The sequence below is a fragment of the Petaurus breviceps genome, unplaced genomic scaffold (genome assembly GCF_028583685.1).
Source record: "Petaurus breviceps papuanus isolate PSGF00001 unplaced genomic scaffold, PetGlider_PUasm1.0 37, whole genome shotgun sequence".
NCBI lineage: Eukaryota > Metazoa > Chordata > Mammalia > Diprotodontia > Petauridae > Petaurus > Petaurus breviceps.
Genome location: NW_027186296.1, coordinates 99,932,306 through 99,955,923, shown reverse-complemented (window position 1 = coordinate 99,955,923; position 23,618 = coordinate 99,932,306). Strand labels below are relative to the sequence as shown.

At 35.8% G+C, this 23,618-nt stretch overlaps 1 protein-coding gene across 12 annotated transcripts in view; it reads left to right on the top strand.

The window, feature by feature from the left end:
* The window catches only part of ATE1 (arginyltransferase 1), a 227,633-nt gene that overhangs the window by 107,437 nt on the left and 96,578 nt on the right, over window positions 1-23,618 (top strand). For 10 of the 12 annotated variants that reach the window (XM_069099112.1, XM_069099122.1, XM_069099120.1 and 7 more), the window contains 2 exons: window positions 1,049-1,230; window positions 13,108-13,207. The exons of the other annotated variants lie outside the window; for them this stretch is intronic. In XM_069099112.1, coding sequence (XP_068955213.1) covers window positions 1,049-1,230; window positions 13,108-13,207 — 282 coding nt within the window. The remainder of the gene's footprint in view (window positions 1-1,048; window positions 1,231-13,107; window positions 13,208-23,618) is intronic. 12 annotated transcript variants of the gene reach the window in all.

Below are 23,618 nucleotides of genomic sequence, written 5' to 3'. Positions count from 1 at the left end.
TATTGTCTGCAGTTATTTTAAATAGAATTTCTTTTTCTGTCTCTTCCTCTTGGGTTTTGTTGGTAATATATAGAAATGCTAATAATTTATGTGGATTTATTTTATATCCTGGAACTTTTCTGAAGTTGTTAATTGTTTCAGTTTTTTAGTTTATTCTCTAGGATTCTCTGAGTATACATCATATCTGTTGCAGTAATTGTTTTCTTTCCTCGTGCCCTATTCTTATTTCTTCAGTGTCTTTTCTTGTCTCTTTCTAAGGCTAGCATTTCTAATACAATATTGAATAATAGTGCTGATAACAGACAGCCTTGCTTCACACTTAATGTGTTATTGGGAAGGCTTTTAATTTATTCCTATTATAGATATTGTTTAGTCTTAGTTTTAGATAGATATTATGTATTTTAAGGAAGGCTCCACCAATTTCTTTGGTTAAATGACTTGCCCAGGGTCAAACAGTTGCTGAACGTCTGAGTCAGGATTGCATTTTGTCAAAAGCTTTTCCTGCCTCTATTGATATGATCCATAGCTTACTGAGCTCCCCAATCTCCCTTTACTTGTGTTATTTTCTTCTGTTTCTTCCTACCTTTTCTCCCCTTTGTATATTTTTTTCTCTCTTCTCTTTCTCCTCTGCCCATCACATGGAACCAAAGAACTATAATTTACTATTTATTAGAATTGTAATTTAAAATGTAATGTTTTCTGGTGGTAATTTAAAAAAAATATAAACTTAATAATTGACAAAATAAGCATACAAAACAAAGTTCTGCACCTAATTAAAAAGCATATGAGTTAAATATTTTATACTTATGTGGAATTATGGCAGTGAATCTTGATAGAGGTGAAAAAAAAAAGTAATTAACTTGGACCATAGAATGTGAATGGGCTAAGTATTAGGAGTCAAGGGCAGAAGCCAGAAATCACATTAACTTGAGTGAAATAAAGAACTAGGGGAGGATCAGTTATTATGTAATCATTCTGTCTTTTCATAATGTTAATAGAAAGACAGAACTTTCCAATTATATTCATATGATGCTGTGCTTTTCCTTAGGCAGAGAATCCTCCTAATGGACCTGACTACGGTTATGGATCTTTTCATCAACAGTATTGGCTGGATGGGAAAATAATTGCTGTGGGTGTCATAGATGTCCTTCCACACTGTGTGTCATCTGTATATCTATACTATGACCCTGATTACTCATTTCTGTCTTTGGGGGTCTACTCTGCATTACGGTAAGATATCTTGTGTTTTTGCTTTGTCCTTGTAGGACAATTAGTAGCTGCTCCTTTATTTCATTGTTTATTTCTCATCCTAACTTAGTCCTAATTCACTGTGATAGGAGGAGTTTATTTACAAGTTACAATATTTTGTTGACTTAATGGTATCTAAGTGTATTATTTTTATAATGGATACCTGTTTACTAAGAGATACTGTTTTTGATGTTTCTACTTTTTTTTTTTAAAGCAGTTTGGGTTAAGTAACTTGTCTAAGGTTACATGGCCAGTTCTTTTTTGTGTGGGTGTTAAGTATCTGAGGCCGGAACCGATCCTGGGTCCACCTGACTCCAGGGCCGGCGCTCTTTACTCACTGCGCCACCTAGCCACCCCTGTTTGTACATTTTTTGTTTCTACATGTTAATATTTCTCCATTACATATTTTGATGTTTCTACATATTACTACAGTTTCTACTTTTGCTTTACCAACTTGGGCAGAGATACATTATCATTTTATTGTTTATATCTTTGTTATTGATTTTATCTTCGTTTTTATGATCATTATTATTAAAAATGAAGCTTTAATTGTATTTAAATTCATTTTAACAGTATGATTTCAGTTAGCCATGCTCAGTACTGTAAATCTTTTGGGATGATTATCTAGTAATAACAATTATACATAGAATAATAACAATTATATATAGAACAAGAATGAGAAATCTTTGGTCCTTGACTTAATTTGTTCTTTTTGTGGTACTCCTTACTAAGTAAGAGGTGATGTCTTCATTTGCCTATAGCTGCAAACTTGCCTTAAAAATGCTACCTGCAATATCTCAAAATACCAAAAGATGGGGATGTTACCTCATAAAAATCTTCATGTTCCCCTTTATGTACCTTTTGTTTTTCTTGTGTGCTTCTATGTAGAGGGAGGTTTCTGTGTGTTTTCTTTTTCTTTCTCTTATTTTCTGCTAGATATGTAAATCTCTCTGCCTCTCGCTTCATCTTCTCACTATATGGTTTTCTCTTTCTTTGCCATTTCTGTTTTATCCCTCTTTTTTTTGTTTCACTTAACTTCATTCTCTCTGAGATCATAACATAAAACAGAAAGTTTTTTTATATGTTGAAAAGTCTGAAGAACCTAAGTGGAACAATAAATTAAAACAGAATGAAACAGAATTACTGAATGTAGTAAATGTGGCTCCTACTTGCTTTTTCCTTTGGATCTAGTGACCTTCAGTAGAAAAAGAGTTATTCACCTGTGGTCTAGGACTAGCTATAAGAGGTGTCTTCTGTATTGTGTAACCAAAACACTACATTTTCTTTTAAGATGGTTGTTTCCCATTGTTATTAATACTGTACTCTCATAACATTTTATTAGAGCATCCTCTTATGAACCTGATGTTCAGTTCTCTTTTTAAGTACCTTTCAAAATCTCAATTTATAGAACAAAAAGATTTTTATGTATATATACATTTTTATTTTTTAATTTTTAAATAATGTGTTGTTTTTCCCAATGGCATGTAAAAACAATTTTTAACCTGTTTTAAACAAAATTTGAGTTACAAATATTCTCCTTCCCATTCTCCCATTCCCCTTTCCTGGGACAGCAAGCAGTTTAATATACATTATACCTGTGCAATCATGGAAAGCTTTTTTTATATTAGTCATGTTGTAAAAGAAAATACAGACCCCCCCCAAAAAAAACACAAGAAAAATAAAATGAAAAATAGTATGCCTTGATGTGCATTCAGATTCTGTCAGTTCTTTTTCTGGAGGTAGATAACATTCTTCATCATGAATCCTTTGTATCATTGTATTGCTGAAAATGGCTAAGTCTTTCACAGTTGATCATCATATAATGTTGCTGTTAGTATATACAGTATTATTTTTGTTCTGCTCACTTCACTTTGCATCAGTTCATATAAGTCTTTCTAGGTTTTTGGGAAACCATCCTGCTTGTCATTTCTTATAGCACAGTAGTATTTCATTACAGTCATATACCACACCTTGTTCTGCCATTCCCCAATTGATGGGTATCCCCTTAATTTCCACTTCTTTGCCAACACAAAAAGAGCTGCTATAAATATTTTGCACAAATAGGCCTTTTTCCTTTAAAAAAAAAAACTCTTTGGGATGCAGACCTAGTACTGGTATTTCTGGGTCAAAGCATACACAATTTTATAACCCTTTGGACTGTCTCCAGAATGTGATAAAGTTCTTAAGAGTTACAAGTATCATCTTCTTGTGTAGAAATGTAACATTTTAACCTTATTGAATCCTTTGTTTTGTTTTTCCTGTTTACCTTTTTATGCTTCCCTTGAATCTTGTATTTTAAAATCTCATTAACTGTTCAGCTTCGGACTTTTCATGGGGAATACTCTTTCATTAAATATACATTTCCATTTCTGAAGGATTATGCTTCGTTTGACTGGATAGGTGATTCTTAATTATGGTAATCCTAGCTCCTTTGCCTTCTAGAATATCATATTCCAAACCACCTCATCCTTTAATATATAAGTTTTAATAATGTGGTTCTACAATATTTGAATTGTTTCTTTCTGACTACTTGCAATATTTTCTCCTTGACTTGCAAACTCTGGAATTTGGCTATGATAGTTTTGGGAATTTTCTTTTGGGGATCTCTTTCAGATGGCTAATGGCAAATATATTCAATTTCTTTTTTGCCCTCTGGTTCTAGGATATCAAGGAAGTTTTCCTTGATAATCAATTTCATGAAATATGATGTTTAAGCTCTTTTTTTATATAGCATGGTTTTAGGGTTGTCCAATAATTCTTAAATTATCTCTCCCAGATCTATTTTCCAGATCATTTGTTTTTCCAGTGAGAAATTTCACATTTTCTTCTCTTCTTTTCTTCTTTTGATTTTGTTTTATTGTTTCTCACTATCTCATGGAGTCATTAATTTCCACTTGCCCAATTCTAATTTTTAAAGAATTATTTTCTTTAGTGAGCTTTTGTATTTCCTTTTCCATTTAGACAATTTTACTTTTAGAGAAACTCTTTTCAGTGAAATTTTGTACATATTTTTTCCTTTTTTTTGTGCTTCCTTTACCACAATGACTTTTTTCATAATTCTCTCATTCTTTTCCTGATTTTTTTTCTACCTCTTGATTTTTTTTCCCTATTCAGTGGGTTTGTTAAGTTTAGAAAATTTTTAATGTTTTATTTTCCCCCAATTCCAAGTAAAAACAATTTTTAAAATTTTGAGTTCCAAATTCTATCCCTTCCTCTCCTCCCCCCTTCCTTATATGATAAGCAATTTGACATGGGCTATACATGTGCAATCATATAAAACATTTCCATATTAGTCATTCTGTGCAAGAAGACTTGAATAAAACAAAAAAAAAAGAAAGTGAAAAATAGTTTGCTTTAGTCAGTATTGAGACAACATCAGTTCTTTCTCTGGAGGCAGATAGCATTTTTTATCATAAGTCCTTTGGGATTATTTTGAATCATTGTATTGCTGAGAATAAATCTTTCACAGTTCTTTGTACAATATTGCTGTTACTGTGTACAGTGTTCTTTTGGTTCTGCTTGCTTCACTTTGTATCACTTTACATAAGTCTTTCCAGGTTTTTTTCTGAAATCATCCTGCTTGTCCTTTCTTAGAGCACACACTCATATACCACAAGTTGTTCAGTCATTCCCCAATTGATGGGCCTCAGCTTCTAATTCTTTGCCACCACAAAAAGAGTTGCTGTAAATATTTTTGAACATATAGACCTTTTTCTTTTTCTTTGATCTCTCTGGGATACAGACCAAGCAGTGATATTGCTGAATTGAAGGATATGCAGTTTTATAGCCCTTTGCGCATAGGTCCAAATTGCTCTCCAGAATGGTTGGAATAGTTTACAACTCCATTAACAGTGCATTAGTGACCCACTTTTTGCACATCCCCTCCAACATTTATTATTTTACATTTTTTGTAACATTAGCCTATCTAATATATATGAGTTGGTACCTCAGGGTTGTTTTAATTTACATTTCTCTAATCAATAGAAATTTAATGCATTTTTATATATCTATAGCTTTGATTTCTTCATCTGAAAACTGCCTGTTCATATCCTTTGATCATGTATCAAAGGACATGTATATATAACTTGTGTTCTTATAAATTTACAAATTTCTCTATATATTTGAGAAATGAGGCTCTATCAGAGATATTTGCTGCAAAAAAAAAGTTTTCCCCCCCAGTTTTTTGCTTTCCATCTAATTTTTGTTGTATTTTTATTTGCGTAAAACCTTTTTAATTTTAGGTAATCAAAATGATCCATTTTCCATTTTATAATGCTCTCTATATCATTTGTTTGGTCATAAATTCTTTCCTTTTTCATAGACCTGACATGCAAACTATTCTATACTTTATTAGTTTGCTTATGGTGTCACCCTTCATATGCAAATCATATACCCATTTTGACTTTATCATGGTGTATGGTGTTAGATGTTGGTCTGTACCTAGTTTTTGTCATAATATTTTCCAGTTTTCCCAGTAGTTGTTGTTAGATAATGAGTTTTTCCACAAAAGCTTGAATATTTGAGTTTATTAAACACTAGATTGTTATGATCATTTACTATAACGTATTTTGTACATTTTGTGGCTTTTACTTAGCCAGTACCAGACTGTTTTGATAGTTGCTACTTTATGATACTGTTTGAGATCTAACATGTCTAGGCTACCTTCCTTCACATTTTTTTTTTTTATTAATTCCCTTGATATTCTTGACCTTTTTTCTTTGAGATGATTTTTATTATTTTTTTTCTAGCTCTCTAATATTTTGCTAGTTTGGTATGGCATTGAATAAGTAGACTAATTTAGGTAGAATTATCATTTTTATTATATTGACTTGACCTACCCATGAATAATTAATATTTTCCCAGTTATTTAGATCTGACTTCATATGTATGAAAAGTGTTTTGCAATTGTGTTTGTGTAGTTCCTTGGTTTGTCTTGGCAGATAGATTCCCAAGTGTTTTACATTGTCTACAGTTCTTTTAAGTGGAATTTCCCATTCTGTCTCTTGCTGCTGGACTTTGTTGGTAATATATAGAAGTGTTAATAATTTATGTGGATCTGTTTTGTATCCTGCAACTTTGCTAAAGTTGTTGATTATTTCAACTACTTTTTAGTTGATTCTCTCCGATTCTCTAAGGATAACATCATATCATCTACAAAGAGTGGTAGTTTTGTTTCCTCTTTGACTTTTTCTAATTCCTTCATTTTCTTTTTCTTCTTTTATTGCTATAGCTAGCTTTTCTACTACAGTATTGAATAATAGTGATGACAGTGTTTATCCTTGCTTCACTCTTGATATTATTGGGAAAGCTTCTAGCTTATCCCTATTACAGGTAATGCTTATACTTGCTTATGGTTTTAGATCAGTATTATCATTTTAAGGTAAGCTCCATTTATTCTTATGCTCACTAATGTTTTTAATAGAAATGATTGTTGTATTTAGTCAGAGGTTTTTTCAGCATCTGCTGAGGTAATCATATGATATCTATTATGGTCAATTATGCTGATAGTTTTCCTAATATTAAATCAGCCCTGCATTCCTGGTGTAAATCTCACCTGATCATAATGTATGATCCTTGTGATATATTTGTACAATCTCCTTGCTAGTATTTTATTAAATTTTTTTTAAAGTTGTATACCCATGATCTGCTCTTTTTCTGTTTTATTGATCTAAGTGTTAAATTTTCCTCTAAGTATTGAGATTGAACTAGCCCTGCCTTCCTGGTACAAATGCCACCTGGTCATAATATCATGATCCTTGTGATATATTTCTATAATCCTTGCTAGTATTTTGTTTAATTTTATTTTTCTAGTTTTTTTTTTAATTGTATGCCCATGATATGCTCTTTCTCTGTTTTATTGATGTAAGTATTAAATTTTCCTCTAAGTACTGCTTCAACTGCATCCCATAAATTTTGGTATATTGTCTCATTGTTGTCATTCTCTGTAATGAAATCATTGATTTTTTCTAGGATTTGTTCTGACCCATTCATTCTTTCGAATTATGTTTAGTTTCCAGTTAATTTTTAATTTGTGTTTCTATCTTTGTTGAATGTAATTTTTATTGCATTATGATCTGAAAGGGATGCATTTAATTTTTCTGCTTCCTTGCATTTGGTTGTGAGGTTTTTATGCCCTAATAGATAGTCAGTTTTTGTGTAGGTGCCATATGCTGCCGGGAAAAAGGTATATTCCTTTCTGTTCCCATTTAGTTTTCTCCAGAGATCCATGATATCTACTTTTCCAGAATTCTATCCTTAACATATTTCTTATTTTTATTTTTTGGTTAGATTTACCTAGTTCTGAGAAGTGTAAGTTGAGATCCCTTACTAGCATAGTTTTATTATCTGTTTCCTCCTGAAATTCATTTAATTTCCTTTAAAATTTAGATGCTATGCCATTTGGTGCATATATGTTTAGTTTTGATATTACTTCATTGTCTGTGGTACCTTTCAGCAATATGTATTTTCCTTCTCTGTCTCTTTTAATTAGATATTCTTTTGCTTTACTTTGTCTGTAATCATAACTGTTACCCTTGCTATTTTTTTTTAACTTCAGCTAAAACAGAATAGATTCTGCTCTAGCCTTTTACCTTTACTCTTTATGTATCTTTGTGCCTCAGGGTATTTCCTTTAAACAACAAATTATAGAATTCTTTTTTTATTCTACTTCTCTTTAATGGGTGAGTTCGTGCCATTCACATTTATAGTTACGATAACTGTTTATTTCCTTCTATTCTATTTTTCCTTTGTTTATCTGTCTTTCTTACCTTTCACCCTTGTCCCCCTCACAAGTGTTTTACTCTTGATCATCTCCTCCCTCAGTCTGCTCTCCCTTCTATCAGTCCCCTTCCTCCTCTTATCCCCATACCTTTTTTTTTTTACTTCTTTATAAGATACGATAGATTTCTATATCCAATTGAGTGTGTATGCAATTCCATCTCTGAGTCAATTCTGATGAGAGTAAGGTTCAGACATTGCTTGCCACTCCCCTGTGTTACCTTCCACTAAAGTAGATTTCACATTTCTTTTATGTGCGATAATTTATTGCAGTCTTTCTTTTCCTTCCCTTTTCTCCTGATGTAATCTTTCTCACTCCTTAATTTTGTTTTTTTGGATAGCATCCCATCATAGTCATCTTGTACATACACCTTCTGTCTATGAATGTTCCTTCTAATTTCCCCTATAGTGATAAAATTCTTAAGTGTTAGAAATATATAGTCTTGTCATGTAGGAATAGAAACAGTTTATTTAACCTCACTGAATCTCTTATGTTTTTTATTGTTTCTTTTTTACCTTTTTATGTTTCTCTTGAGTCTTATATTTGAAGATCAAATTGTATTTTTCAGCTCTGGACTTTTAATTAAGAATGCTTGATGGTCTTCTGTTTCATTAAATGTTCATTTTTCTCCCCAAAGGATTATACTCAGTTTTGCTGGGTAGGTGATTCTTGGTTGTTATCCTTACTCCTTTGCCTTCTGGAATACTATATTCCAAGCCCTCTGATTCTTTAATGTAGAGTTGCTAAATCCTGTGTAATTCTGACTGTGACTTCACAATATTTGAATTGTTTCTTTCTGGTTGTTTGCATTATTTTGTGTTTGACATGGAAGCTCTAAAATCTGGCTATGACAATCCTGGGAATTTTCTTTTTAGGGATCTTTTTCAGGTGGTGAGTGGTGAATTCTTTAAATTTCTATTTTGTCCTCTGCCTTTATTTTTATCATGACTTTTATGTAGTCCAGTGATATTTAAATTATCTCTTCTGGATCTGTTTCTAGGTCATTTGTTTTTCCAATGAGAAATTTCATATGTTCTTTTTTTTTCTACTTTTGACTTTGTTGTATTGTTTCTTTTTTTTTTTTTTTTTTAAGCAATCAGGGTTAAGTAACTTGCTCAAGGTTACACAGCCAGTTATTTCTGGGTGTGGTGCTAAGCATCTGAGCCCGGATTTGATCCCCAGGTCATCCCAACAGCCGGTGCTCTTACTTGCTGAGACACCTGGCCTCCCCTAAGCAGTTGGGGTTAAGTAACTTGCTCAAGGTTACACGGCCAGGTATTTCTGGGTAGGTGCTAAGTGTCTGAGCCTGGATTCGATCCCCAGGTCATCCCGACACTGGAGCCGGTGCTCTTACTCGCTGTGCTACCTGACCGCCCTTGTTGTATTGTTTCTTAATGTCTCTTGGAGTCATTAGCTTCTGCTTGCCCAATTCTGATTTTTAAGGAATCATATTTTTCACTGATTTTTGTACCTCCTTTTTCATTTGACCAATTCTATTTTTAAGGGGTTATTTTCTACAGTGAATTTTTGTATATTTTTCCTCGATTTTTGGGGGTTTCTTTTGCCATATGTTGATTCTTTGCTCATGATTCTCTTGCATTACTCTAATTTCTTTCCCCAATTTTTCTTTTACTTTTCTCATTTATTTGTTTAAAATCCTTTTAGAGCTCTTTCAGGAGTCATTTTGGCGGGGGGTGGGGGTCTTAGACTATTTTTCATTTTTCTTTGAGTTTCTACATGTAGCCATTTTGAAACTGTTGTCCTCTTCTGAGTTTGTGCCTTGATCCTCCCTGTCATCATAGTAATTTTGTATAGTTAAGTTTTTGTTTTTTTGCCAATTTTTTTTTCTTGCCTATTTTCTTATTTAGTACTTTTATGTGAGTTGGGCTCTGCTCTTACATTGTACCAAGTTTCTTGTGCCAAGGCTTGGAGTCTTGCTGCTTGCTTTCATTGTGCCTCAGGGCGTAGTTGATGACTTACACTGGATGGGAGGTAGAGGGGGTGGGCTCCCTGCTGGCTTACACTGGAGGCAGGGGCCTACCTGCTGGTCTGCCCCAGGGGTGGGATCTCACTCCTGGTAGGCCATAGGGGATGGTTCTAGCCCTGGCCTGGGTACAAGGTCTCACTGCTTGGCATCTTTGGGGTGGGGCCTCACTACTGGTTAGCATTGTGATCAGGGCTTGCTGTGCTACTGGTTTGGGACTGCTGACTTAAGTCTGGTGCCTCTTGCATGCAGAAGGGTAAGACCTTGTCAGTGGCTTGCCTTGGGGCTTGGAGCCTCTCTGTAGGCACCTTGAGGTATAGCTCATTACTGCTGCTTGCTTGCCAGGTTCCCTTCTCATCTCCATGAAGACAGTGCTGTGCTAGTAAGTTGTTTCCAGTTTGGAGGGAAATTTGGAGGTGGTTCCAGAAATGTCCTTCTACCCTCTGCCATCTTGGTAGTGGAAGTCTTTGATTTAAAAAAAAATTTTTGAGCTCTTTCAGGAGTTCTTTTTGGACATGAAACCAGTTCACATTTTTCTTTGAGGCTTTGCATATAGCTGTTTTCATATTGTTGTCATCTTCTAAGTTTGTGTTTTGATCTAATCCTTGTCAACAGTAATTTTCTATGGTCAGGTTCTTTTTTTTTTTTAACTTTATTTTTTCCAAGCCTATTTTTGACTTTTAGCTTAATGTTAAAGTCATACTGTGCTTCTGGGGTAGAGGAAACACTTTCCCAAGCTTTGGGTTTCTTGAGCTGTTTTTTTTTTTTTTTTGGAACTAATTCCTAGGACCTGTAAGTTTTTGGTTTTTCCAAGATGGTATGATTTAAGAAGAGGTGTGGTCATTATTCTTTTGGCCTGTGCTCTGATCTGTGAGTAACCATCAGTATTCTCTTTCACTTGTACCCATGACCAAAGTTTCTATACTTTTGTGGCCATATGTTCTAATGCAGCATTTCTTAAACTGTGCATCATGACCATCAATTTAAGAAGTGCTGAAGGGATTGAGTGGAAAAAGTTTAAGAAGCCCTGTTCTAATGTGCCTAGTATTCCTCTTCACCCTGGAACTATGACCTGGGTCTGTGAATGGGTGCCACATTTGAGCAATGCAACAGAGTCCTGCATTCAATGCCAGCAAAGTAACTCCTGTTGTCTCCTACTGACCAGTTGTCCAGCCCCTTTATCATCTCTGTGCTGAGAGCTACCAAAGTCGCTGCTGTTCTGTCTCATTTCTTGCATCTAGTCTCCCTCTCTATAGTCCTTTCTTCCTCTAATTTATCTTCTGAGGTTTTGCCAGAGAAGTCATCTTAAATTTTGATTTATTCTCTAGGTGAAAAGCATTGCTCAGAAACCTTCAGTTGACTTACATTATTCACTGAAGAAAGTCTAAATTTCTTTGCTTCATCTACCTTCCCTGTTTGTATCTTACTGATTTTATCTTCTCCTTCCCCCTTTTCTGGCAAATGGATTAACTGTTGATTTGTGAACACTCATGGTTTTCTTCCTCTGCTTAGTTGCTTATGCTGTGCCTTCTACCTAGAATGATCTTTCCCTGAATTTTGTCTTACTGAGTAACTTAGATATCATCTACTCCATGTAGCCTTTCCTGTTTCCCTAACCACAAGTATATTTGTTCCTCCACTGAATTACCATAGTACTTTGCATCCATACTTTTATATACATCTTATCTTACCTACTAGCTTTTAAATGAGATTAGGGACTGTGTTTATTCTTTTTTTGTGTGTGTATTTCACTTAGAATGCCTATGGGGTGGGAAACCTGGGGCCTTGAGGCCACTTATGGCCCTCTAAGAGGTTCCTAAAGTATAATACACCCTTTGAATGAATCCAAACTTCACAGAACAAATCAAGTTTTGATTCAGCCTAAGGGCCTTACTTCAGGACCTAGAGGGCCACATGTGGCTTCAAGACTGCAGGTTCCTCACCCCTGCACAATGCGTTGTATATATAACAGTTATTCAGTAAATATTAATTGAATAAATATTTTAACTGATTTTAGAAATAATTTTGTCTATAAAAAATTATTGCCAGTGCTTTCATTCTTGAGGAGGACCAATGACATCACCAGAGATTTCAAAGAACAATTCATTTAAGAATAAATTTTATTCCAGCTGCTGGCATGCACACACAACTTTGTGAATACAAACTTGTTTTTAGAACTTTTGGTCATCACCATGCTCAATTTGGCAACTAGGATGAGATTGTTCAACTGAGATCCAGCTAAATACAAATTAAACCCTAAACACACTCAATCTACTGGAAATCTTTAAAAATAAATTTTTTTTTTTTGGGTATTTTTGGAGGGGGAAAGGCAGGGCAATTGAGGTTAAGTGACTTGCCCAAGATCACAGGGCTAGTGCATGTTAAATGTCTGAGGCTGTATTTGAACTCAGGTCCTCCTGACTCCAGGGCCAGTGCTCTACTCACTGTACCACCTAGCTGCGCCAACTGGAAATCTTGATTATATTTTTACCTAAGTAATGCTAAGCCATTACTTGTTTAGTAAAAAGTGATATGCGATAATAAGTATTTTTTGGGGTAATATTTAGAAAAGAAAAATAATAAATCATTACATAGATTTAGGAGAAAAAATCCCATGTTGCATACAGATGTAAGTATTTATATGCATGTTCCCAGAATATGCATTGTAGAATAAAATATACCTGTTTTTGAGAAATTGACTGATATTTCAGTATTCTGATGTTCTTACTGTTTTAATCTGAACACATACAATTACAAACTCAGATTTCATCTCAGCTAAAAGAATATCAACAGAAAACTGTTGAATAAATTCCTTTGGCTTTTTGTTAAATAGAGCCCTTGTACTTTAAATTTCAAATCAGCCACTTGGCACAAATAATTATGAACAACTCAGAATAATGTAGGGACTTGTTGATATTCCTTTAATAACAATCTTTTAACAATTGTCCTTTTAAATTTTTTTCAAGACTTTGGGTCTTTAGGTAGTTCATGCTCAGGTTTCACGAAGTAATTGTATTGTGAAATTGTTTATTCTTTTTAAGTATTAGAACCAAAGTTAATTACTGTTCATTTTCATTTATTTATTTTTTATTTGCAGGGAAATTGCTTTTACTAGGCAACTCCATGAAAAAACTTCTCAACTAAGTTATTATTATATGGGTTTCTACATTCACTCTTGCCCCAAAATGAGATATAAGGTAAGGTTCAACTTATTCACAACATTTGGCAACTATAAATTTAATTAAGTGAATTTAATTTTTTAATTGATTGTGTTAATATTGTGATACTGTTTTGTAGTTAACATCCTACTATATAACTTAACATTAGCAGGATCTAAAACTCGTTACCCTAAGGCTTAAGAAATCAAGATTCATTTTATGGTTTAGTAGAACTTTGTTCTGTTCTTTTTGGACTGAGATGATCTGAATTTCCAGAAATCTATCTAATTTACAATGCTCAGTAAAGCTTCTCTCAATATTCCTTGCTAAACCTCAAAATCTTCATTGGATCTATCTTCTTTTTGACCCTGCTTTATTCTTTATTTCATTTTCCTTTGAGTTTATACATAGTTTAAAAAGAACTCAAAATTTTTATAAAGGGTGTTCAGATATTCAAGGTTCTCATACTATCTACATATTTCATATTAACTTTTCAGCTTTTCCTTTTTCTTTCAACTAGAAGTGATCTCTTCTGAATTCTCAGCTCTTTATACCTATTTTTAATAATTTATAGTCTATGTTGTGTCATTCTTATTTTGTACCAATCATATCTCCTACACTAGATTTTAATCTTTTGAAGACAGAGACTATGTCTTAACTTTGTAACTGCCTTACGCATAAGACATGCTCAATCATTTTTTAAATGAATGAATAAAATGTACACTGAAACTTCATTTTAGTATTTCTAGTTCATCCTGGAAACATTCAAGATTAATAGCTTTACAAAAAAGTTCATTTGATAATTCTGCAATTAGGAATAGGACCTGGACCTATGATTTCAGGGAATTTCTGGGTGAGGCAAATCTCGTTACCAGGTATGCAGATTTTCCCCTTCTCTATAATTATATGGTTTTATAGTTGCCTGGACCACTGAGAAGGTTGAGCTTCTTGACTATAGTCACAGCCATTATATATTAGAAGTAGAATTTCAATCTGGGTCAGACCTGCACAACCTGTGGGCTGCAGATTGTGCAGGCCTGGTCTAGGTCTTTCTGGCTTCAGTTTTAGCTCTTCAATCCACTATTTAATATTGCCTCTCACTTTGGTAATGAAATAGGAACAGTTCTTAAAAGAACTTAAAACAACCTTTAATAAAATCAGCATGTACTTTGATATTCATTGATGTCAGTGGAATAGATGAGGATGGTAAAAAATATCTTGAAAAATGTAAACCTGTAATAGAGAATGAGAGAAACCCAAGATATATAGTCTAAACAGAAACCTCACACTGACTTTCTAGATTTCAAAACCATGTCTCAGCTGCTATATCATCCTGGAACTTCCTTCAGCACCTGGAGCCTCCTTGCCTAGATTACAGGACTTCTTAAACTTTTTCCCACAAGTGACCTCTTTTCAGTTTTGCGTTGCATGTCCTGAGGGCATGTGCAGAGAAAAGTTTACATGCTTTGTATTCAGAACCAAGACTACAGTGAAGTTGCTAGATGCAGCATGGGCAAGCCCTACCAGAAATTCCTCATATTCCTCATGTGTTTGATTTTTAATTAATTTTTGGTCATTGTATGTTCAGAAACCTTTTACCATTGTCAAATTTTTTTGGTGACTCATAGTTTAAGATGTGCTGCTCCTAGAACATCCAATTATTCTTGTGACCTCACTCTGTAATATCCTTCCACTAGCCTAATCTACTTTTCCCATTGATCACTTCCTCCTTGGGTCTCCATTTTGTGGAGGAGCTCAGACCATACAATCTTTATTTTCTCTCTGACTCTGCTCCTAACTTTGTGGTTTTAAAACTCTGCCTAATCCACTGTCTTATCCTGGAACTTTACGCATATATTTCCCTGAACATGAAAGTCCTTAATAGTCTTTAGAGTAAATGGAAAACTGTAGATTTGTTATATAGTTAATTTTTCACCTCGTAATGAATAGTGTTATGAGTTTCATATATTTACAGCTCAACATAGTAATTGCTTCAGTATCTTTTGCAGAAATGTTTTTTCCAAGTTTTGTATGTAATCTTCAGAGGAGTATGGGGTGTTTAGGGAGAACTAGCACCTCTGGCATGAGGGCTTGTTAAGCCCTTTTCAGCGCAGCTCATCCACCTTTGGTGTCCATCTGCTACCCCATTCTCACCTGTGCTTCTAAGAAGCTATAGCTTGCACAGCTGCCTCACCAAGGTAAAGCTTCTTTTTAAGGCACAGACGAGAAGGCTGTGAACATGATGCTTGTAGTGAACACCTGGAGTTGGGTGGTGATAATGGGAACAGATAGGAAATAAACATAAAAAAAAAGATTCCTAGGGGAAGAAATAGGAGAGTCAAAGAATGATGTTCTGGATGGTGAGGTGAATGATGGTAACATTGACAAAATGGAGAAGTCTAAAGAAGAGCCTTGGTGTTTTGGGGAAAAGATGTTTTTTTATATTGACCATAGAGAGTTGAGATAGTGTTGAGATACTCAGAGATATCAAGCAGATATTGGACGGCTGTTAGAAGTTATAAAAAAAAAAAGTTGATGGAATGAATGAAGAAATCAAAAACGATTTGTTAAATGCTTGCCCTGTGTAAAACACTGGGGATACATAAAGAATGGCAAGATGTTGCTGTTTTTAAAGAATTCACATTCTGATAAGGGGAGACAGCACATTTAAGAAGTTTAAGGTATAAAACAGAGGGAAGTGCTGAGTGGTCCTTAGTATTCAGTGGCGAAGCAGATTATAATTCATCTTCTTTAGAGTCTTTGCCATTGATAAAACCATATTCATTTTTTTTTAATTTTTTATTTTCTTAAGCAATCGGGGTTAAGTAACTTGCTCAAGGTTACATGGCCAGTTATTTCTGGGTGTGGTGCTGAGTGCCTGAGCCCGGGATTTGATCTCCAGGTCGTCCCAACACTGGAGCCGGTGCTTTTACTCACTGAGCCACCTGGCCGCCCCTAAGCAATTGGGGTTAAGTAACTTGCTCAAGGTTACACGGCCAGGTGTTTCTGGGTGGGTGCTAAGTGTCTGAGCCCGGGATTCGATCTCCAGGTCTTCTCAACACTGGAGCCGGTGCTCTTACTTGCTGTGCTACCTGGCCGCCCCAACCATATTCATATGACCTTTTAATAGTAGGGTGGTAAGAACTTTCTTTTATGTTGATAATAATTGAGTATCAGCAATGAATTCTGGTGTTTCATAAGGTCATATATGTGCTCTATGAAGAAGAAAAAGAACTGAATTGCCTTTTTCTTTGCTAAGATATTTTTTGAGAGTTACATCATTGATGAGATAGGGTTATATTGTATATATCCAGATAGCTTTCATGGCCATAGCTTAAAATGATAAAGAGCTCTATTTACAAGGATGAAAAGTGCTCAAAGTATTATATTGTATAGGTGAAGTGAGAGTTGGATAATCCAGTATATTCTCCCTTTCATGCAGGACTTTAATTTGAAAATTTTGGATTTAAGATTGTGTACATCCTAGTCTTCTAAGATTTTCTGAGAAGCTAATTATATATCTCTCTGATATCCATTTTAATATTACCATATTTTCTTTGAGCAAAATTTTAATGTTTAAGTTCAATTCTTATTACTATAAATTTTGCCTATTATCCTATAATTAGTCTGTCTGATGGTAACTAGTGGATGTTTTGTTACATAAAATATAAACAATTTTTACACACGGGGAAACAATTTAAACAAAGGCGAAAAATCTTTGTAGCAACTTTCTCTATAAAAGTTTGTTTCCAAGAGACATATGGAACTGATGTAAATTTATAGGAAAAAACCATTCCCCAATTGATAAATGGTTTAAGGATATGAACAGGCATTTCTTAAGGGAGGATTGGCAAATATGACAAGAAAAGAAAATGAAAAATAATATAGATATGACTGTGTGAAAACAGGCACATTGATATGCTCTTGGTGGATCTGTAAATGAGTATAGCCATTCTGGAAAGTGATTGAGAATTATACACAGAATGTTATTAGATGTGCCCTTTGATTGAGCAATAAAAATGCCAGACCTATATTCAAAATAGATCAAAGGAAGAAGAAAAGATTCTTTATTTACAAAAATATTTATAGCAGCTCTCTTTATGGAGGCAAAAACGTCACCTAAAATCTAAGGGGATGTCTATCAATTGAGGAAAAGCTGAAAAAATTGTGGTGTATATGTGTGTGATAGAATACTGTTATGCTGTAAAAGATGAGAAAATAGATTATTTCCAAAAGAAATGAAAAGGAAGATGATAAGAAGAAGTTTAGTAAACTCCCTTCAACAAAACTCCTCTAAAAAGATCTAGAAAATACACCAGATTGAATCCTGATGGGGAAATCTAGATAAAAAAATCATATTGAGTCATTTGTCCAGGTTAGGTTAGCCTATAATTCTGCCACTCTGAATCAGCAGAGTCTTTCCTGCTGGCTTATGGGGACTGAGCACAGCAGCAGTCTGCTTTTGGTCAGATCTAAACCTAGGTCAAGAACTTGAAGAGCTAGATCAGGAGGACAGCCATCAGACTTTGCCCTAGAACAGAGCATTTTGGAACACTGAAAGCTTTGAGGTCCCTGAGCCTTTCACTGAAATCTTGGAATTATACAATATTCAGTATCCCAAGACAGCAACAATAAGACCATACCAGACTTTACTTTCAGAAGTGCCACAGAGTAAAGCCCTAATATAAAATCCAAAGTCAAGAAGTAGGTTGGAAGAAATAGGAAACAAACAAAAAAAGAATCCCAGCATAAAGAGCTGTTATAACAGGGAAGCTTGACTCAAATTCAAACTCAAACTCAGAAGAGAATGACTCTAAAATATCTATAAACAAATTCTCAGAAAAAAATTCAGCTTGGGCAAAAATTCAACAAGAATTCCTAAAAGAGATGAAAGAAGAGTTTAAAAAAAAGTTTTTATAAATAATTTTAAAATAAAAAATTTTATAAATATTGATGCTACTACTTTCCTTCTAGTCACCCAGGCTCACAATCTGGTTGTCACCTTTAGTTCTCACTTTCTCATAACTGTCCCCCTTCCCACCCCTGATCCAATTTGTTGTCAAGGCTATAGATTTGACCTTCATAACATCTCTCACATACTACCCCATCCTTTCTCCTTTGACACTGCAGCTACTGTGATATAAGATCTCATCATTTCATGCCTGGACTATTGCAATAGCTTGCAGGTTGGTCTACCTGCTACAGATCTCTTCCCATTACAGTCTTTCTTCTACTTAGCTATCAGAGTGATCTTTCTAAAATGAAGCTCTGACTGTGTTACTCCCCTACTCAGTAAATTCCAGGGGCCTCCTGTCACCTCCAAATATATAAAGCCTTATGAGTTACAATTATCATTTTTCCATGTAGGAATGTAAATAGTTAAACTTTAATAAGTTCCTTATGATTTCTTTTTCCTGTTTACCTTCTCATGCTTCTCTTGCTTCTTGTATTTGAAAGTCAGATTTTCTGTTCAGCTCAGGTTTTTTTTATCAAGAATGCTTGAAAGTCCTCTATTTCATTGAATGACACCATATTTTTCCCGGTAGAATTATACTCAGTTATGCTGGGTGGGTGATTCTTGATTTTAGTCCTAGCTCCTTTGACCTCTGGAATATCATATTCCAAGCCCTTCTATCCCTTAAGGTAGAAGCTGCTAGGTCTTGTGTTATCCTGATTGTGTTTCCACAATACTCAAATTGTTTCTTCCTGACTGCTTGCAGTATTTTCTCCTTGACCTGGGGACTCTGGAATTTTGCTATAATATTCCTAGGAGTTTTCTTTTTGGGATCTTTTTCAAGAGGTGATTGGTGAATTCTTTCAGTTTCTATTTTACCCTCTGCTTTTCGAATATCAGGGCAATTGTGCTTGATAATTTCTTGAAAGATGGTGTCTAGACTCTTTTTTTGATCATGCCTTTCAGGTAGACCAATGATTTTTAAATTATTTCTCCTGGATCTGTTTTCCAGGTCAGTGGTTTTTCCAATGAGATATTTCACATTGCCTTTTATTTTTTTCATTTGTTTGGATCTGTTTTATAGTATTTTGATTTCTCATAAAGTCATTAGCTTCCAGTTGCTCCAATCTAATTTTGAAGGAATTATTCTCTTCAGTGACTTTTTGAAATTCTTTTTCCCATCTGGCCAATTTGGCTTTTTAAGGCATTCTTCTCCTCATTGGCTTTTGAATGGCCTTGAGTTAGTCTATTTTTTTTTTTTGCTTTTTGGAGGGCAGTTGGGGTTAAATGACTTGACCAAGATCACACAGCTAGTTTTTGTGTTAAGTGTCTGAAGCTGTATTTGAACTCAGGTCCTCCTGACTCCAGGGCTGGTGCTCTATTCACTGTGCCACCTAGCCACCCCCGAGTTAGTCTATCTTTTAAGGTGTTATTTTCTTTGGTGTATTTTCGGGTGTCCGTTAGCAAGCTATTGACTAGCTTTTTATGATTTTCTTGCATCATTTTCATTTCTCTTTCCAATTTTTCCTCCACTTCTCCTACTTGCTTTTCAAAATCCTTCTTAAGCTCCATGGCTTGTAAATAGTTCATATTTTTCTTGGAGGCTTTTGATGCAGTTCTTCTCTGTCTTCCTCATGCTCCATGCCTTGATCCTTTTTGTCCCCAAAAAAGGATTGTATGGTTTGTTTGTGCTTCTGTTGCTTGCTCATATTGGCAGCCAATTAACTTGACTTTTGAGCTCTTTGCCATGGTAGAACTCTGCTTCCAGAATGGAGAGCTATGTCCCAAATCATTGGGGTTTTTGCAGCTGCCAGAGCTATTAGATGGGCACCTTCTCTACAGCCCCCACATGCTCTGGCTCACTGGTCACAAACCCCAGGACCACCACCCAAGACTGCAATCTGGATCCAAGTAGGTCAAAGCAAAAGCAATTACCTTCTGAATAGTTAGTTGCTTGGTCCCCCTAAAAATTGCAGGTCAGGAGCACTGGAATCTGCCACGTGGCAGCAGTTGCAGCCACCACGCCTCCGCTTCTTGCTCTGGGGGCAGCAGCCGGACCATGCTCCTCCTGTTCGCAACAAAGTTCCACACTGACCTTTTACTTTGTCTTTGGCATTTGTGGATTGAGAAATCTGGAAACCGCTACAGCTGCTGGTGATTTATTCTCATGAAATTTGCTCCAGCTGTAGCTGCTGATTGGGGCTACCCTGGGTCTAAAACACGTGGCTGGCTCATTTGAGACTGCATTCCTCTCTCAGCACGCTGTGATGAACCCTTCCTCCCAGCCTTCCAGGCTTCCTTCAGTGGGAGATTTGTTTCTCTCTGCCACTTCGTGGGTTCTGTAGCTCTAAAGTTTGTTTAGAGTAATTTTTTACATGTATTGGAGGAGGTGGAAGCTGGAGCTGCATGGAAGTCCTGTTTCTACTCTGCCATCTTGGCTCTGCCCTCACCTTCAGTACTTCTTAAAATGTGGGTCACGAACCCACAGTTGCACTGGTTAATGCATAGAGATAACGTGATTGTTTTGGAAATCATGACTTATTTCACATCTTGTTGGTAACTTAAACTGTATAAACTGATTCTTATATATCTTGAACGAGGTGGACCTGATTACCTGCACCCCCCACTCCGCCCCCAGCCAAAAGGCATCGTGAGATGTTAATAATAGCTGGTCTCTTGCCCAAGCTAATTGAATTTAAAAAACCAAACAAAAACAAAATAGATATCTCACTTCTTTGCCTCCTGAAGATACTTTCAAATATGCCACAGCAACTATAAGAATGATTTTTCATTTAGGCAGAATCAGATCACCACATCATGGCATTTTCATCAAGTGCAACTACAGACTATATAAATCCACTTTTTAAACAGTTGCCAAGAGAACAAATTAAAACAAAATCTCCAGTTTAAAAAGATTTCTAAGTTAGTGGTATTGTTTTATATTGACAATCTACAGTGGTCTAGAGTTTTATCTCCTGGGAGAATTATAGTTGATTTTATTACTGGATTGTAGAAGTTTTTGGAAGAGGCTTTAGAGGGTATCCAAGCCAGTTTTCCAATCTAGGGAATATTCTTTTCTATAACATCCCTAACAAATATGATGAATGAATGAAAAAAGATTTTATTAAGCACTGTGTGCAAAGCACTATCATAAGTACTAAGGATACTAATAGAAAAGCAAGACAGTCTGCTTTCAAGGAGCTCACATTCTAATGAGAGAGAGAACATAAAGAGAGGGTTTCAGAAACAAGTCAAATGAAAAAGGTACCATGTTTCTTAGAGTGCAAAGACAAAGCATTTTCTTTAATGTCATTTCCATTGATTAAATAAATCAACTTCTGATATTCAACATTTGACAGTGTAAATGTCTTGAGTGGTGAGAACTCTCTTTTCTGGGTGTTCAGTAGTTGTAGTGGTTTTAGCACCAGCAGAAGTAGTTGCTAGACCTCAGGGGCAGCTCTTGGCCCTGATGGCTACGAAGACTGGGCTAGAAGCAGAACTGGGGTTTGAGGGACATTGCTACTCTTTTTTTTTTTTTTTTTAAGCAATTGGGGTTAAGTAACTTGCTCAAGATTACACGGCCTGTTATTTCTGGGTGTGGTGCTAAGTATCTGAGCCCGGATTTGATCCCCAGGTCATCCCGACACTGGAGCCGGTGCTCTTACTTGCTGAGCCACCTGGCCGCCCCTAAGCAATTGGGGTTAAGTAACTTGCTCAAGGTTACACGGCCAGGTGTTTCTGGGTGGGTAATAAGTGTCTGAGCCCGGATTCAATCCACATGTCATCCTGACACTGGAGCCGGTGCTCTTACTTGCTGTGCTACCTGGCCGCCCCTAGGACATTGCTACTCTTGAGGCTCACGATCTTACCCACTAGCGGCAGTTGGTGTCAGTGATGGTAAGGAAAGTGGGCTCTTTCTCTAAAGTGATTGCTCCTCCCAGTGGTAGCTCTGAGGCCTGGGATGGAAGCAGGTATGATGGTCTGAGGGTCACTGCAATTCTCAAAACTCTTGGGTTTAGGGTTCTGAACTTAAGCAATCTCCATCAGGTCTGAAGGGTTGGTTTGAAGTGGTCATTTGACTTTCTTGGCATATTGTCACTTCATACTTGTCCTTCAGTGTGCCTTGCTGCTTCAGCTAAGATGGCTTGCCTGTCTAGCAGTAGTGGTAGTAGTTGTGAAGGTGATAGTAATAGTGGCAGTGGTAGTAATATTAATATAGCACCTACCAGAATACTTCCAATCATAGTTTCTGCTTCTCAAGATATGCTATTCTATTTGTTAAAAAGTTCCTTATGTATAGGGAAACCTGTCTCCATAGAATTTCTCACTTTTGTATTATGAAGCTATATAGAAATGTATTAATTATAGACCTTTGCTCCAAAAAGCATGCATTTAGGTCAGGGCCTCCCCACTCTCAACTGTGTGGTTTCTGATGGAGGCTTCTATCTCTTGGCAAGGCCAACGAAAAGAAACACTACACGTTTTCTCTTCTTCTTTATTGCTCTCCAAGGGCTGGACAGTGGTAGCAATTGGGGTAGATTTTCTCTTCCATACCCTTGCCCTGTTCCTCCCTTTCCCCACTTTCAGCTCTCTTTGTGCTGTCTTCCCTCATCAGAGTGTAAACTCCTTGAGGCCAGGAACTGTCTTTCTGCTTGTATTTACATTCCTAGTTTAGAGGCCAGGGTTGGCAGTGAATGACCAGAGCTAGTGTCGGTCAAATCTGGGGCCAGTGCCTGGGCAGCAACAGCTGCAGAAGGTGGTGGTGCCCAGAGGTGAAAGCAACAGGGCAGAGGAGGCTGAAAATGAAGAAACTGTGGAGGTCAAGGAGGTGATCAAATGATGAGCTCCATCTCCTTGTTTGCCTGGTTCCTTTTTCCTTCTCTACTTTCTTCCAAGGCAGATTTTTTTTTTTTAGCCTGGATTTTAAGAATTTATTTTTTTCAATAAATATTTTAATAACTATTTCAATATAATTGGTTTCCTTTGTAATCTTATCTATTTTATTTTGTACATTTATAAACATTATTCTGAGACGGGATCAATAGATTTCACCAGACATCCACAAAGCTTCATGACCTAAAAAAAGTTAAGAACTTTTGCTCTAAGGCCCTGGAAGCTGTATTGGCAAGTGTGTGAAGTGCCTTTAATTGAGGCAGAGGCAGCTGCAGTAGGGACAAATAGATTAGGTGGTCCACATCATTGTAGCATAGACAACCTGGGAGGTTCAGCTAATTGTCTGGTAGAAGGTGACACTCAGCAAGCATTTATTTGTTATCTTCTGTGTCCCAGGAATTGGGGATATAAAGATAGAAGAGAAATACTCTCTGCTTTAAAGGGGTTCAGTCATGTGAGGGAGACATCAGGTACATGTAGGGATATATTGAAATGATAAGTGATGATTTTGGGGGAAGGTCCTAGCAGTAGGCAGTGGGATGATGAGAGCAGAAAAGTTTTAACTTAGAAGGTGAGTTTTGAGCTGATGTTTGAAGGAAATTA